General features: G+C 44.0%; 2 protein-coding genes across 2 annotated transcripts; one reads left to right on the top strand and one right to left on the bottom strand.

The window, feature by feature from the left end:
- Positions 1–61: 61 nt before the first annotated feature.
- Positions 62–11,887, top strand: MAPK7 (mitogen-activated protein kinase 7). The gene is made up of 6 exons (XM_074199521.1): positions 62–527; positions 1,994–2,159; positions 2,503–3,581; positions 3,735–4,303; positions 4,595–4,728; positions 7,052–11,887. Exons 1-6 carry the CDS (start codon positions 287–289, stop codon positions 7,203–7,205), a joined length of 2,343 nt encoding a protein of 780 aa, XP_074055622.1. The 5' UTR covers positions 62–286; the 3' UTR covers positions 7,206–11,887.
- On the bottom strand, positions 7,676–12,071 carry MFAP4 (microfibril associated protein 4). Its single transcript, XM_074199522.1, has 6 exons — positions 11,968–12,071; positions 11,447–11,522; positions 10,885–11,039; positions 10,381–10,477; positions 10,050–10,232; positions 7,676–9,549 (listed from the first exon to the last, which is right to left on the bottom strand). Exons 1-6 carry the CDS (start codon positions 11,971–11,973, stop codon positions 9,302–9,304), a joined length of 765 nt encoding a protein of 254 aa, XP_074055623.1. The 5' UTR covers positions 11,974–12,071; the 3' UTR covers positions 7,676–9,301.
- Positions 12,072–13,118: the final 1,047 nt, after the last annotated feature.

Raw genomic sequence — 13,118 nt, forward strand, 5'->3', positions numbered from 1 at the left:
GAGGACGGGCCTCCGATTGGGTGTAAGGGTGGGCGTGGCCAGAGGGGGTGGGGAAGGAGGGCAGCCTGAGGTGGCGGCTCGCTGTGGCTGAGAGGGCGACCCCAGGTAAACCTGCCTCCCGGCCACCCCTCCCTCCGGAGCCGGGGATGTGTGGGATTTGAGCTCCTCGGGCATTGCCAGGACCGCGCCCCCTCCCCACCCCCACCGCCCCGGCGTGCACGCCCTTCCCCCTGCAGCCAGCCCCCTCCCAGCCTCGCCGCCGCTTCAGCCCCGACCCCTGGCCGCCATGGCCGAGCCCAGGAAGGAGGAGGAGGAGGACGATGAAGAGGGGGGCGCAGGGGGGCGGCCGGAGGCCGGGAAGACGGAGCCCCCGAACCCTGTGACCTCAGTGGTGGCCAAGAATCTGGCGCTGCTGAAGGCGCGCTCCTTCGACGTGACTTTCGAGGTGGGAGATGAATACGAGATCATCGAGACCATAGGCACCGGGGCCTACGGGGTGGTCTCCTCCGCCCGCCGCCGCCTCACAGGTGAGCTTTGTCACCTGTGACACAGGTGGCTACCTCGGCCAGGTGCTCATCCCCTGTCGTCCATCTGGCCATCCAGCTACTCGTCCATTTCGTTCACTCATCCAGCCACTCATCCACTTACTTACTCGGTTGTCTGTCTGTCCATCCATCCATCTATCCATCCACCCACTTACCTGTGCATCTACCTACCTATTGGTCCATCCATCCATCCAGCCACTTACCTGTGCATCTACCTACCTATTGGTCCATCCATCCATCCATCCATCTATCCATCCATCTATCCATCCATCCATCCGTCCACTTACCTGTCCATCTACTCTGCCATTGGTCTATCCATCCATCCATCCACCCACCCACCCATCCACTTACCTGTGCATGTACCTGCCTATTGGTCCATCCATCCATCCATCCATCCATCCATCCATCCATCCATCCACCCATCTACTTACCTGTCCATCTACCTCCCCATTGGTCCATCCATCTTTCCATCCTTTTATCTATCCATCCATCCATCACCTATTCAACTGCCTACCCATCCAGCCATCTATCCATTCATCTATCAATCCCTTCTTTTTATCCTTTCCAGAAGTGATCCTTCACCTTTAATCCCCTGGTAAATCTATGAGAATCTTAGCTTCAGGAAACTTACTTCATATATTTATAATTTTACTTATTTGAGTATATATGCTACTCTCTTACAATTTTTGGAATGTGAGGTCCTTTCTCCCCCACTCCCCCCCTCCACCCATATGCCTACTATAATACTTGGTAAATCATAAGAACTTGTAAAGTGAATCAGTGGAATCGTGGTCAACTTATTTAGTTCTTCCCACTTTTCAGAGCTTTCCCTGGTCTTCTTCACAATATCCTTTGAAGTAAGATTTGTATACATCTGTGTGTATATGGGTATACAAATATCCATATACACAGATGTACACATATACACATATGTATATGCATACATATGTATTTAATATGCATATATGTATTTAATACGATATATACATACACCAATAAATAGCTATTCCCCCCAGGGTGTAAACCATTAAGAAAGGTAGGAACCTAGAGTTATGGTAAAAAGGAAGGAAGGAAACAGGCATTTATTAAGTATCTGGTCTATGCACTTCACAAATATTATCTCATTTGCTTCTCACAATAACCCTGTACATGTTGTTATTTTCCCCTTTTACATTTGAAGAAACTGAAGCAGACAGAAGTTGAGTCACTTGCACAGGGGGGCAGATAATAAATGTCTTGAGGCTGGGTTTGAAAGAAGGTCTTGATTCCAGACTCAATGCTCAAGCTATTGCACCACCTACTTGAAAAAGATCAGTATCTGCACCAGAGACAAGTAGACCTTTGGATGGAGCTATGATGGTGGAGAACTTTAGTCTATAGATAGAACTTTATCTCTATCTTTAGATATGTCAAACTCTCTTTGATCTTTCTTTTTTTTTTCTCTCAAGGCCAGCAGGTAGCCATCAAGAAGATCCCCAATGCTTTTGATGTAGTAACCAATGCCAAACGGACCCTTCGAGAGCTGAAGATCCTTAAACACTTTAAGCATGACAATATCATCGCTATCAAGGACATTCTGAAGCCCACTGTGCCCTATGGGGAGTTCAAATCTGTGTAAGGAATAGAACTGGTAGGGTGACTTTGAGGTTAGAGTCAGTATAGTAACTTGAACTGAGGTACCTGGGTTATAAATGAATAGATGAGGTTCATGGAAAAGAGTTGGTCAGGACACCTTGACGTTATAAATAGTCGTTAGAGGAGACAGATTCCTGTAATAGGTGATGAGGCATTTTCTAAGGAAACAACTAGATTCTCCTACAGTTTCACTGGGAAAATAGTCAGGTATTCCTTGGGGAATTGATCCTGGTAAAAGATCCAAGATAGAGTGATGGGTTGGGAAACGGAAGCCAGGTGCCTCTGTGCCGAAGTCTTTTTGACTTTTTATTCTCTATTTCAGTTATGTTGTCCTGGATTTGATGGAGAGTGACCTTCACCAGATCATCCACTCCTCCCAGCCACTCACCTTGGAGCATGTACGTTACTTTTTATACCAGCTGCTTAGAGGACTTAAGTATATGCATTCAGCCCAGGTGATCCACCGTGACCTCAAACCCTCCAACCTGTTGGTGAATGAAAACTGTGAGCTGAAAATAGGTGACTTTGGCATGGCTCGGGGTCTTTGCACTTCCCCAGCTGAACATCAATACTTCATGACAGAATATGTTGCCACACGCTGGTACCGTGCCCCTGAGCTTATGCTCTCCTTGCATGAGTACACACAAGCCATCGACCTATGGTCTGTGGGATGCATTTTTGGAGAGATGCTGGCTCGAAGACAGCTCTTTCCAGGCAAGAACTATGTGCACCAGCTTCAGCTGATCATGACAGTGCTGGGGACTCCATCACCATCTGTGATCCAAGCTGTAGGGGCTGAGCGAGTTCGTGCCTATATTCAGAGTTTGCCCCCACGCCAACCAGTGCCCTGGGAGACAGTATACCCTGGTGCTGATCGGCAAGCTCTGTCACTTCTGGGCTCCATGTTGCGCTTTGAGCCTGGTGCTCGGATCTCAGCTGCAGCTGCCTTGCGCCACCCCTTTCTAGCCAAGTATCATGACCCTGATGATGAGCCAGACTGTGCCCCACCTTTTGATTTTGCCTTTGACCGGGAGGCCCTGACCCGTGAACGAATAAAAGAAGCCATTGTGGCCGAGATTGGTGACTTTCATGCCCGACGTGAGGGAATCCGCCAGCAGATCCGTTTCCAACCCCTATTGCAACCTGTAGCTGGAGAACAATGCTGCCCTGATGTGGAGATGCCCAGTCCCCGAGGACCTGGTTCAGATTGTGCCATGGAGTCACCTCCTCCAGCCCTACCTCCCCCTGGACCTACATCCAACACCATAGACTTGACCTCCTCTCAGCCTCCTCTACCCACTGGAGATCCAGTCCCTCCTAAAAAAGAAGGGGCCATCTCAGACAATACCAAAGCTGCTCTCAAGGCTGCCTTGCTCAAATCCTTAAGGAACCGGCTTAAAGGTGAAAGAAGGAAGCATGGGTAGAGGGAGGGTGATAGAATAGAAATGAGCATAGGGGTGGGAGAATCAGTTGCAGAATTTGATGATGGTATTGGGTACAGCTAGACCCATAGGCATAGCAAGCTCTTCATTTTCTTCCCCTACTCTCATGCAGATGGTCCTAGTGCACCCCTAGAGGCCCCTGAGCCACGAAAGCCAGTAACAGCTCAAGAGCGGCAGAGGGAGCGGGAGGAGAAGAGAAGGCGGCGGCAGGAGCGAGCCAAGGAGCGAGAGAAACGACAGAAGGAGAGAGAACGCAAAGAAAGGGGTTTAGGGGTAGGGGGTGTTCCCTCTGGTGATCCCCTGGCTGGGCTGGTGCTGAGTGACAACGACCGAAGCTTATTAGAACGTTGGACTCGCATGGCCCAACCTCCAGCTCCACCACCTGGACCAGCGGCACCTACCCCACCACCCCCAGCGCCTCCTCCTGGACCTACCCCTCAAGTTACTGGACCCTCCCCAATCCCAGCTACTATCTCATCTGGTCTCCAGGCCCCAGTTACACCCCTTCCAGTCCCCCAACCATTAGTTCCACCTCCTAACCTTCCTGGCCCCACCCCCACAGGAACCATGCCTTACTTTCCACCTGGCCTACCCCCATCAGATCTAGGGGGATCCCATCAGGCTCCTACTTCAGAGTCACCGGATGTGAACCTGGTGACTCAGCAGCTATCTAAATCACAGGTAAGAACAGAGACTGTGGACATGCAAATATCTTAGTTGAGACCACTTTGAATGTGATTTAAGATTAGTAGGAAGGGATTGAATTTAAAGGTAGGATTTAGGGTTCCTTAGGATTTTGTTAGAAAGGTATAGTGAAGATAAAGGAAAATTCACTGTTATGTCTAAAGACATTTAGATATTCTAGTTAGTTCAGGAGTGGAGATGAACATGGGCTCATCACAGTGACTTATGAAAAGAGAATAGATTATAATAACCAGCCAAATGTTGGTCTGTTTGTCTCCCTCTCTGCAGGTGGATGATCTACTGCCCCCTGTTTTCTCGGGAACCCCAAAGGGCAGTGGGGCTGGCTATGGAGTTGGTTTTGATTTGGAGGAATTCCTCAATCAGTCTTTTGATATGGGTGTGGCTGATGGGCCTCATGACAGGTGAGTGAGAATGTGGCTTAAGAGAATTGAGAGGAACAAGATTAAGAGAAGGCTTAGGGTTCTTAACCTATTTTGTGTTAATGACTGCTGCACAATCTAGTGGAAGCTATGAACTCCCTCTCAGAATCATGTTTTTCAATATAGACAGGTCTTGTCTTATATAAATTTACATTACACAAATTAGACTTTACATGAAGAATTCTGAAAGAAGAATCTATTCCAAAAATTATGAAAATTCCTTATGCAAAACAGATGCAGTACAGTAAGATGCTGTATATAATAGGCAGCATAATGGTGGTGGAAAACTAAGAAACATCCTAAGTCCTAAGTCCATTCCTGTGGGTCTGCAGACAGTGACTGATACTGTGCCTTTGTGAAGTATGCTTCCCAGATAAAGGAGCATGCAAAAGACAGTGTTTGCATTAAGTTGACTTATCTCCCAAAACAAAGAGAAGATGCTATTCTAGAAATGGAAAAAAAATTAACTGTATAGAAGACCAGACTCAGAAGAATTTTTCTTTAAGCTTGATAAAAATTAAATCTACACTCAAAGCTTCTTTGAAGCTTTAAAGATAAAGGTAAACAGGAGGAACATAGGCATTTACAGCAAATAGGAGTTAGTTTGCTTGATTGTAGAATTTTATAATGTATAGGGTCAGAAGTTGCTAGTGCAGGTATGGAAGTAGCAAAGAAGTTGCCAGAATTCAGAGCAAAAATGTAATAGATGAAGGTCCCTACTTGTTGGAGCAAAACTTTAGGCAAGACTGGCCTATTTTATCAAAGACTGCCATCTTGAACCATCTTGATTCTGGGGCATAGAGCTTGGAAAAAATAGAGTAACTCTTCTTCTTGGAGAGAATGCATCTGGGACTTGTTAAAGTTTAAATTAAATTAAAACCTATACTTGTGCACCACTCAGAAAATCACAGAACATTGAAAGGAATCAGTAAAGCAACACCATCTGTGTCCCCTAAGCCTGGATAACCCCTATCATCTTTGAATGATAGTTTATACATTGCTTCATTCTCTTAAGTCAAAGAGTTTTATAATGATAATGGCATTCCTTTCAAGAATCTACTTATTTTGGATTATACTTAGAATACCCTCCCCATCTGAATGATTTTAATTTAAATGTGAAAGTAGTCTATCTTCCTCCTAACCTTACCTTACATTTTTCCAGGCAATTGCAACTTTGAATGTCTATAAGGACTTGAAAATTAGAAATTTCTGGAAGTCCTGTAATATTTTCTATGCAATTCTGAATATTGCTAAGGGATGGAAAGATGTAATAGAAACATGTATGAAGAGAGTTTGAAAAAAGCATGACCATAATTCATTTGTGATTTTTGTGGATTTGAAGAAATGAGTTAACAAGATTTTAAAATTAACTCAAGAATTAGAGCTGGGGGTGGCTAGGTGGCACAGTGGATAGAGCACCGGCCCTGGAGTCAGGATTACTTGAGTTCAAATCCTGCCTCAGATATTTAATAATTACCTAGCTGTGTGGCCCTGGGCAAGCCACTTAACCCCATTGTCTTGCAAAAACTAAGAAAAAAAAAGAATTAGTGCTGAAAGTGGATAAGAATGATATAAAAGAGTTGAGTTTCCTGGAGAAAAATTGTCAGATGAGAATCTGATATATCTGCTAAGATTGTAGAGGAAAAGAGTAGTTTCAGAACTGCAGTCAAACCAAAAATGTTCACAGCAAAACAGTTGGCAGAAGCATTTCATCATTTGAGTGAATTTTTTCTTGTATTGAAAAGATGGATTCAAATACTTCAAGATTTTTAATAGTTCAAAACTAGTTGAAGAGAATATTGCATATTATTGTTAGTATGTAAGGGGGGGAAAGAGAACCTCTGTCCAAACATCTCTCAATATTCTCATGAAAAAGTTGTACAGCCAACCACTAGTGATAAAGGCTAAGTGCAGTAGGTTGAGAAGAAGCAGCAGATTTTACCTTTCATTTCATAACTCTGTTATAATACAGTATATGTTTGAATTTTATGACTTTTGTAAATATATTATTTTGTATATTTCTTTGTTGTAAAGGCTAAGTGGAGTGGGTGGATAGGGACAAATTAACATTACCTAAAAATCAATGTCTGTAGAACAGCCCACTTATGTAAAATGAGAACTGTCTGTTCATAAAATAAAAATATATAAGATAACAAAAGAAGCTAAAATTATTGATAGTTATCAACATATAAAAAAAGATTCACTGACCCCAGGTTAAGGACCTTTATTCCAAGGCATGGAATGCAACTTGACCTTGTTGATTAATGTTCTGTTCATTTCTCTGTTCTCTTCTCTCTTTCTGTAGCCAAACAGACTCAGCTCCACTTTCAGCCTCTCTTCTTACTGATTGGCTAGAGGGGCATGGGATGAACCCAGCTGATATTGAGTCTCTACAACGTGAGATCCAGATGGACTCTCCTATGCTACTGGCTGACCTGCCTGACCTTCAGGAGCCTTGAGGACCAGGCATTAAAAAACCAGGCTCAAGCTGGGGAGAGAGGAACAGGATCTTTCAATTTAAGTCAAAAGCAAGATCTAGAAAGCCCCAAAAGACTGAAAATGGATGTCTTGTTGGGGAGAGTAGGAGCACCAGTTTATTCTCCAGGTTCATCTCAAATTCACACTGCAACCTTATTGGAAGCCTCAGTATCTATAAAACTCTGGGGAAATTAGGAGAACCTAGGAGGTTTTGTTGCCTATCACTTCTCAGAGCTGCCACTTCCAGTATTGAATTTTTTTCATTTTTTACATTCCTAGTGTTGTGGGACCATCAAAATATAAGATTTGTTCCTTACCTCTGTCTCCAAGTGTCATTTTGGGAACTGAGGGAAACATTTGAAAGGGAAAACATTGGGAGAACAGGGTGCTTGGTCTTAGGAACCATTTGAAAGTCTAGCATATTCTTTCAAATCATCAACAGAAGAAACGATTTCTTTAGATTGGGTATTCCTGAAGGTTTATTGACAAATTGTGGCTTCCACTTTGCTGTTTCCATAGCTGGTCTGTTTCTCATGCTATCTCTTCTCCACTTCATGCTCCAGCAAACTGCTGTTGATGGGTTCTATTCTCCTGCCTGAAGAACACAGTCTGAAGGGATGTAGGAGCTGCTGACTTGGAGTAGACTTAAGGTATTGTGATAAGATAGTTTCATCCCAACAATGAACCATTTTCTTTCCACCCCCCTTCCTTCTATTTGCCACCAAAATTCATGTGATTGGATGGGTTGGGATGACTGGATCTTATACATTTTGATCAATATTGTATAGTATAAATTGGGAAATAGAGCAGAAAGCAATTAGCTAGCTTTGAGGAAATGAAGGTCAGACACAGATAATACTAGAGTGTGGCCCTTTCTGAATATGATGACAGTAGTAGAGTTCTAGAGTTGGAGAGCTGGCAGCTGCTATATATAAACAGCAGAGTAGATTTGGCTCTGCAGTAGCAACAGCTCGTTAGGACAGCATGCTATTAGCTGGCCTTGGAGTGAAGAGTTGACAACAAAAGAAGACTGCCAAAGGCAGCTGGCTCCAGATTGCAGTTTAAGAGATCACAACTAATGAACTACTGACTCTTTGGTGACTCCAATGACAGTCGTAATCAAGTGGCAAAACAACCATTTCTGGGGCAGATGTATAGTCACAGCTGACTACAATAGCCAGACCAAGCTGGTTTCTTGGATAGTCTAAAGGCAAAGCTCATTAGAAAATTCAGGGGCATGGATAAACAACCCTACTTAGATGACAGAGGTTAACAGTTCATTCAGCCTCTTTAGGAAGAGAGTGACATATATAATGGGCTTTAAGTTAGATATGGTAGTATTAGCTGTATATAAAAACAAACTAGATTTGGGATAGGGTTAAAAACATCTGAATAAATAGCAAAGTTTTGGTGGATTTCAGTTTTTTGTTTGGTCTAGATATATAATTAAATTAATGTGGGCAATTTCCTGTAAAGAAAAATCCCATTCCTGTAGATAGATAGTTTATCTGTATTTGAGTCCTCGAGAGTTATCTTTGGATACAGGTTTTGTAAACTTAACCAGGATAATCTAGGTAAGATGTATTAGAGAGAGAACTTAAACTCGGGTCTTCCTAACTTCAAGATTATCCTTTATTCAATACACTACTCTCCTCATTGTTTTCTGGGCATAAAAATGAATTAGATTGGGACTGTTAAAAAATGCAGCTGCAGTCAATTGGATGTGACCCACTAAATGCTTTAGTAAAAAAAGCTGAGCTACCCCTACCTCTGAGCTAGCACTACCATAGAGTTCTCACTAAAATGGCAAATCAAAATATATTGTCTATTGTTTCAATATAAACTTTTAAAAGTAATCTTGGACAGCCCTGAATTAGATTTAGGTGGGACTGACTACAGCTGAGTAAAAGGCAAAGGCCATTAGTTGAGGAGCCAAGAATAAGTGCTGACAAATAGCAAAAATACAAGGGGAGAGAGTCATTAGAAAAAGGAATAGCCACATAAGCCAATAACTGAATAAAGATCTGGGTGAAAGAATAGAATGAGGGGTTATAATTGTTATAAAGGGCTGCTGCCCTCAGGTACGGCGGATCTTCATCTCAGTACGCTTAAGAGAATAATAGAATCCTTTCCATTGGGCCCAGTTGATACCGTTGGCATAGGAAACGTGGGTTCCCCCCAGATAGAAACCATTGAGATTAGCAAAATGACAACTTCGGAACCAGAAGGCTCCAGAGGAGAGTGCTGCACAATTCTGCACAAATTGGTCCTGGTCCTGGTCAAAAGTGGAGAATTTCTGGCCACTGTGGTAGGAAAGAGAATCACCTGGGAAGAAGGGAGGAGAGGAGAGTACAGGTTGGGGAACTTTAAAGATAGAATGCATATGGATGGGGAGTGACTGCAGTAGAATATGAAAATGAGTTGTACATAACATGGCAAACTGGGGGCAAGGAGAGATAGTTGTCTACCCCACCCATGCCAGATGTTAGACAAATGTGCTTGCTGAAATTAAGGGAAACATCTACTCTGTGATTGGGGAGAGGGAAAGGGAAGATTTGGAGCAAAGCTGACTATGGCTTCTTTTTGGTGCCAAGGCTGAGACTGAAGTTTGGCCCTGGCTCAGCTGTGGATTCTGCCAGATGTGGGAGGGGAAGATGGGTGGGACCTTAGAGGGAATGTGAGGGCCTCAGACTTGGGGACCATTCTGGAAATGCCAGCTTCTATTTATCTCTCCTTCCCAAGGGCCCCTGTCTCCAAGTTCCTGGGAAAAACTGGGAAATAGCAGAGAAATAACCAAGAATTATAGAGACAAAGTTGAGTGTTACCTGCTCCTCCATCTTCAAAACCAGTTACATAGAGAGTGTAGCCATCTTCCTCTGCATTGATAGCATTGGGGGAAATAGAGAATTCTGTGTACTTGGCATAAGCTGTATTGTTCTCAAAGTCTTCCAAGTCTACACGCAGCTCATACTTTTGCTTCAGAGTCAGGAGGTGGATGTTCTTCAGCCCTAGAAGGCCAAAGGAGGTTGGGAGCCAGTCAGTCTTCCAATGTCCCCACCCTCGAATTCAAGTAATGAGTCCCTGGCTGACTCTCAGCCTTTACACCCCTCCCAGACATCTGCCCTCTAGGCCCCAGTTCTCTCCTTTTCATCTTACCCAGCCAGTACTCCCCATCGGCTCGACCAAAGCCCAGCTTGTAGTCATTCCAGCCCCTGAAGAAGCTGACAGAGCCATTGAATCTCTTCTGGAAAACCTGGAGCCAAGAAAGTGGAAAGCTGGACTGGGCAAAGTCTGATAGAAGATGGGGAATATGAGTGTTGTTTGAAACTGGTACTAATACTCCGAATCATTTCCTATCTTCAAGTTTAACTTCTCTTACTGGTCCCTCCTCAAACAACATCTTGTTCTCTCTATTAAGTTTCTCCACTTTCTAAGACTTTCCTTTCTTCAACTCAGTTTCCCTGAGCTTCCTTCTTACAGAATCCAAAAGTCAGAAGCAACAGTGATCTTGGAGCTCATCTTACAATTCTCATTTTATAGATAAATGAACAAGGATTCAATGCAATTAAGTGAGTTGGTTAAGATCATACAGCTTAGAATTGTCTGCACTTTTAGTCTCTCTGCCCTTTGACAGCTCAGCAACTCTCCTGTCTGTCTTACCGTCCATCTGCCCTCTTCAGTGTTCATATCACAGAAGACTGGCACAGGAACACTGGGTCCTGAGGGGTAGATAAGGTAAACCCCATCGGCTCGGAAACCCTGAGCATAGATGTCATCACAGTCTAGGGGCTGCTGAGCACAGGACTTTTCCAGAGCTAAGACAGAGAGCAAAATATCAATTGTTATTTTTTGAGTTGAATTAATTCTCAACCCCCCCACCCTGATTTTCTTTGGAAGAAGGAAAATCTTGCTTTTTTATAGATCCAAAAATGCTAAAAGAAACCATGTTTTCTGAACCCATCATTTTGTCACTGAACATATTGAGGCAGAGTTCCTCAGCTAGTCATCGACAGAATTGAGATTCTAACCTAGGTCTCCTGAATACCAGTGCAGGGCACCATCTCATTGTCTTCTGCTGTCTATATAATTCTCCCACCACTATTATCTCTATCCCTAACCAGGTGCATTCTAATCCCTGATTCAGAATTGTCACCCATTCTGTTATCACCCTTTTCTGTTCCTAAGGGATTGGGATGTGAAAATGTCCTGGTTAGCAGCTTACCATCTCCCCGGATTCCAGAAGACTGGGAGGAGCAGGAGAGAATATGAAGGAAGAGGAAGAGCAGCAACAGAGAGACCTGGAGAGCATAAAAGAAATGGTTATATATATGGGGTCTCAGAAGTTTTCAACATCAAATCTAAATCAGTTCTGGGTGTTAAGATACTTGTTTGAGAGACAGTATTATTGCCTCTTCCCCACCCCCACCCCCCAAAAAAATTTCCTTCTTTTTACTGGAGCTCTTTTCCAATAATCTAAGACCCCTGACCAACTTACAATTTCCCTAAATCATAAGGCCTCCTTCCATCCCAATTATAAGGGGAAATAACTGATTCCCACCACTCCCACTCCCACTTATCTCCCTCCAGTATCCTCTACATCCTCTCAGCTGATTGCACCCACATAAAGGTAGTCATTTCTAATTATGTAAGAGCCTCTCTTTGGTGACAGATTCATTCTAGGCCATAATAGTGGCCTGTCGGATAGGAGATTCCTGCTCTGGGACCAAGTGTTTCTCCCAATACCTTCATGTTGTCCGCTCAGCTCGGAGGCTGTTCTCTCTCTGCAGTACTGGGACAGGACAGAGTTATTTGCCTGAGCACCAGCCAGGTCTTCCCAGATTCCTCCCCCACCCCCTTGTCTGCAATCTCCCCCTCCCCCTTCCCTTACTGAAATGGGATCAGTTTACACTAGAAGGAGGAGGGGGTCGGGGTGGGGGTGAGTGGGAATGGGGCCAGTGGGACACCTGGCTCTCATTACAGGCTGTCTGAGAAAAACCACAGCAGCAGACGTTAACTCATTGCTGGGCCCAGTGTCCTAGACCCTAACCCATGTGTTCCCTTATTGTACTCTACTTTTTTTCTTAAGTTAGATGCTCTGATCTTTTTGTTCCCAGCTTATCATTTCAGTTCCCATTTCCGGTTCTTGCTCCCAGCTATTCCCATTTTAGCCCTTTAAATTCTCCATGTCCCTTCTCTCCCCAATGGATCCCCCTGCAGACATCTGTTTATTTTCTCTTCTTCCTTTTTCTGATCTGTGTTTAATCAGTCATTTCTCCCCCCTGGGTTTTTGGAAGCGAAGAGAGTCTGATGGTGAGAAATGAGGGTTTTGAGGTAGTATGCCTGAATTCTAGAAATGGAAAAAAATTGGAGATTGGAAAGCAAGATACCAGGGTTATATGAGGGTAATGGAAATTGGAGAAAGACAAGATGCCCAACTTATGAACCCCCATCTTGGGACTTAGCTCTGTCTCTTGGGAACCTAATAAGTATGGAGTGAGGGAGAACAGACTGCAGGAGGTTAGAGGGTGAGTGAGGAGGGGTAAAAGGGGCCGAGTCCTGTTTACTGGCTAAGCTGGGACATTTCTGAACTGTGAGCACAGATTCTGTCCCCAATCCAGCTGCTCTGTCTGTCCCCAGTTCCAGCCAGCAGCACCCCCCCACCTCTGTCTCCTTTTTGTGCCCAGTCTCTCTCACAGCTTTTCTCCCAGTTTCTCCCAGTTAATCCCAGTTCACATGGTTCCTCCATTTCTATACATGATAGCTTGTTTTGTTACCAGTCTTCCCACCTCAGATCATTTTTAGTCTTGGTCCCTCAAGTGCTTTTTCTCTATCTCTTGGTCCCTCTATATCATTTAAAAAATGTTTTTCTTATCTCAGAGAACTTTTTCATGCTT

Source organism: Macrotis lagotis, chromosome X, assembly GCF_037893015.1.
Source record: "Macrotis lagotis isolate mMagLag1 chromosome X, bilby.v1.9.chrom.fasta, whole genome shotgun sequence".
Lineage (NCBI taxonomy): Eukaryota > Metazoa > Chordata > Mammalia > Peramelemorphia > Peramelidae > Macrotis > Macrotis lagotis.

Bases quoted from the DNA above. Each gene is read 5' to 3' on its own strand.
- MAPK7 (XM_074199521.1), top strand. From the start codon at position 287: ATGGCCGAGCCCAGGAAGGAGGAGGAGGAGGACGATGAAGAGGGGGGC. The intron at 528-1,993 runs GTGAGCTTTGTC...TTTTCTCTCAAG, and splicing joins CGCCCGCCGCCGCCTCACAG to GCCAGCAGGTAGCCATCAAG. The intron at 4,304-4,594 runs GTAAGAACAGAG...CCCTCTCTGCAG, and splicing joins AGCAGCTATCTAAATCACAG to GTGGATGATCTACTGCCCCC.
- MFAP4 (XM_074199522.1), bottom strand. The intron at 10,478-10,884 runs GTAAGACAGACA...TCTTGGCTCCAG, and splicing joins CTGAAGAGGGCAGATGGACG to GTTTTCCAGAAGAGATTCAA. The intron at 10,233-10,380 runs GTAAGATGAAAA...TTGGCCTTCTAG, and splicing joins CGATGGGGAGTACTGGCTGG to GGCTGAAGAACATCCACCTC.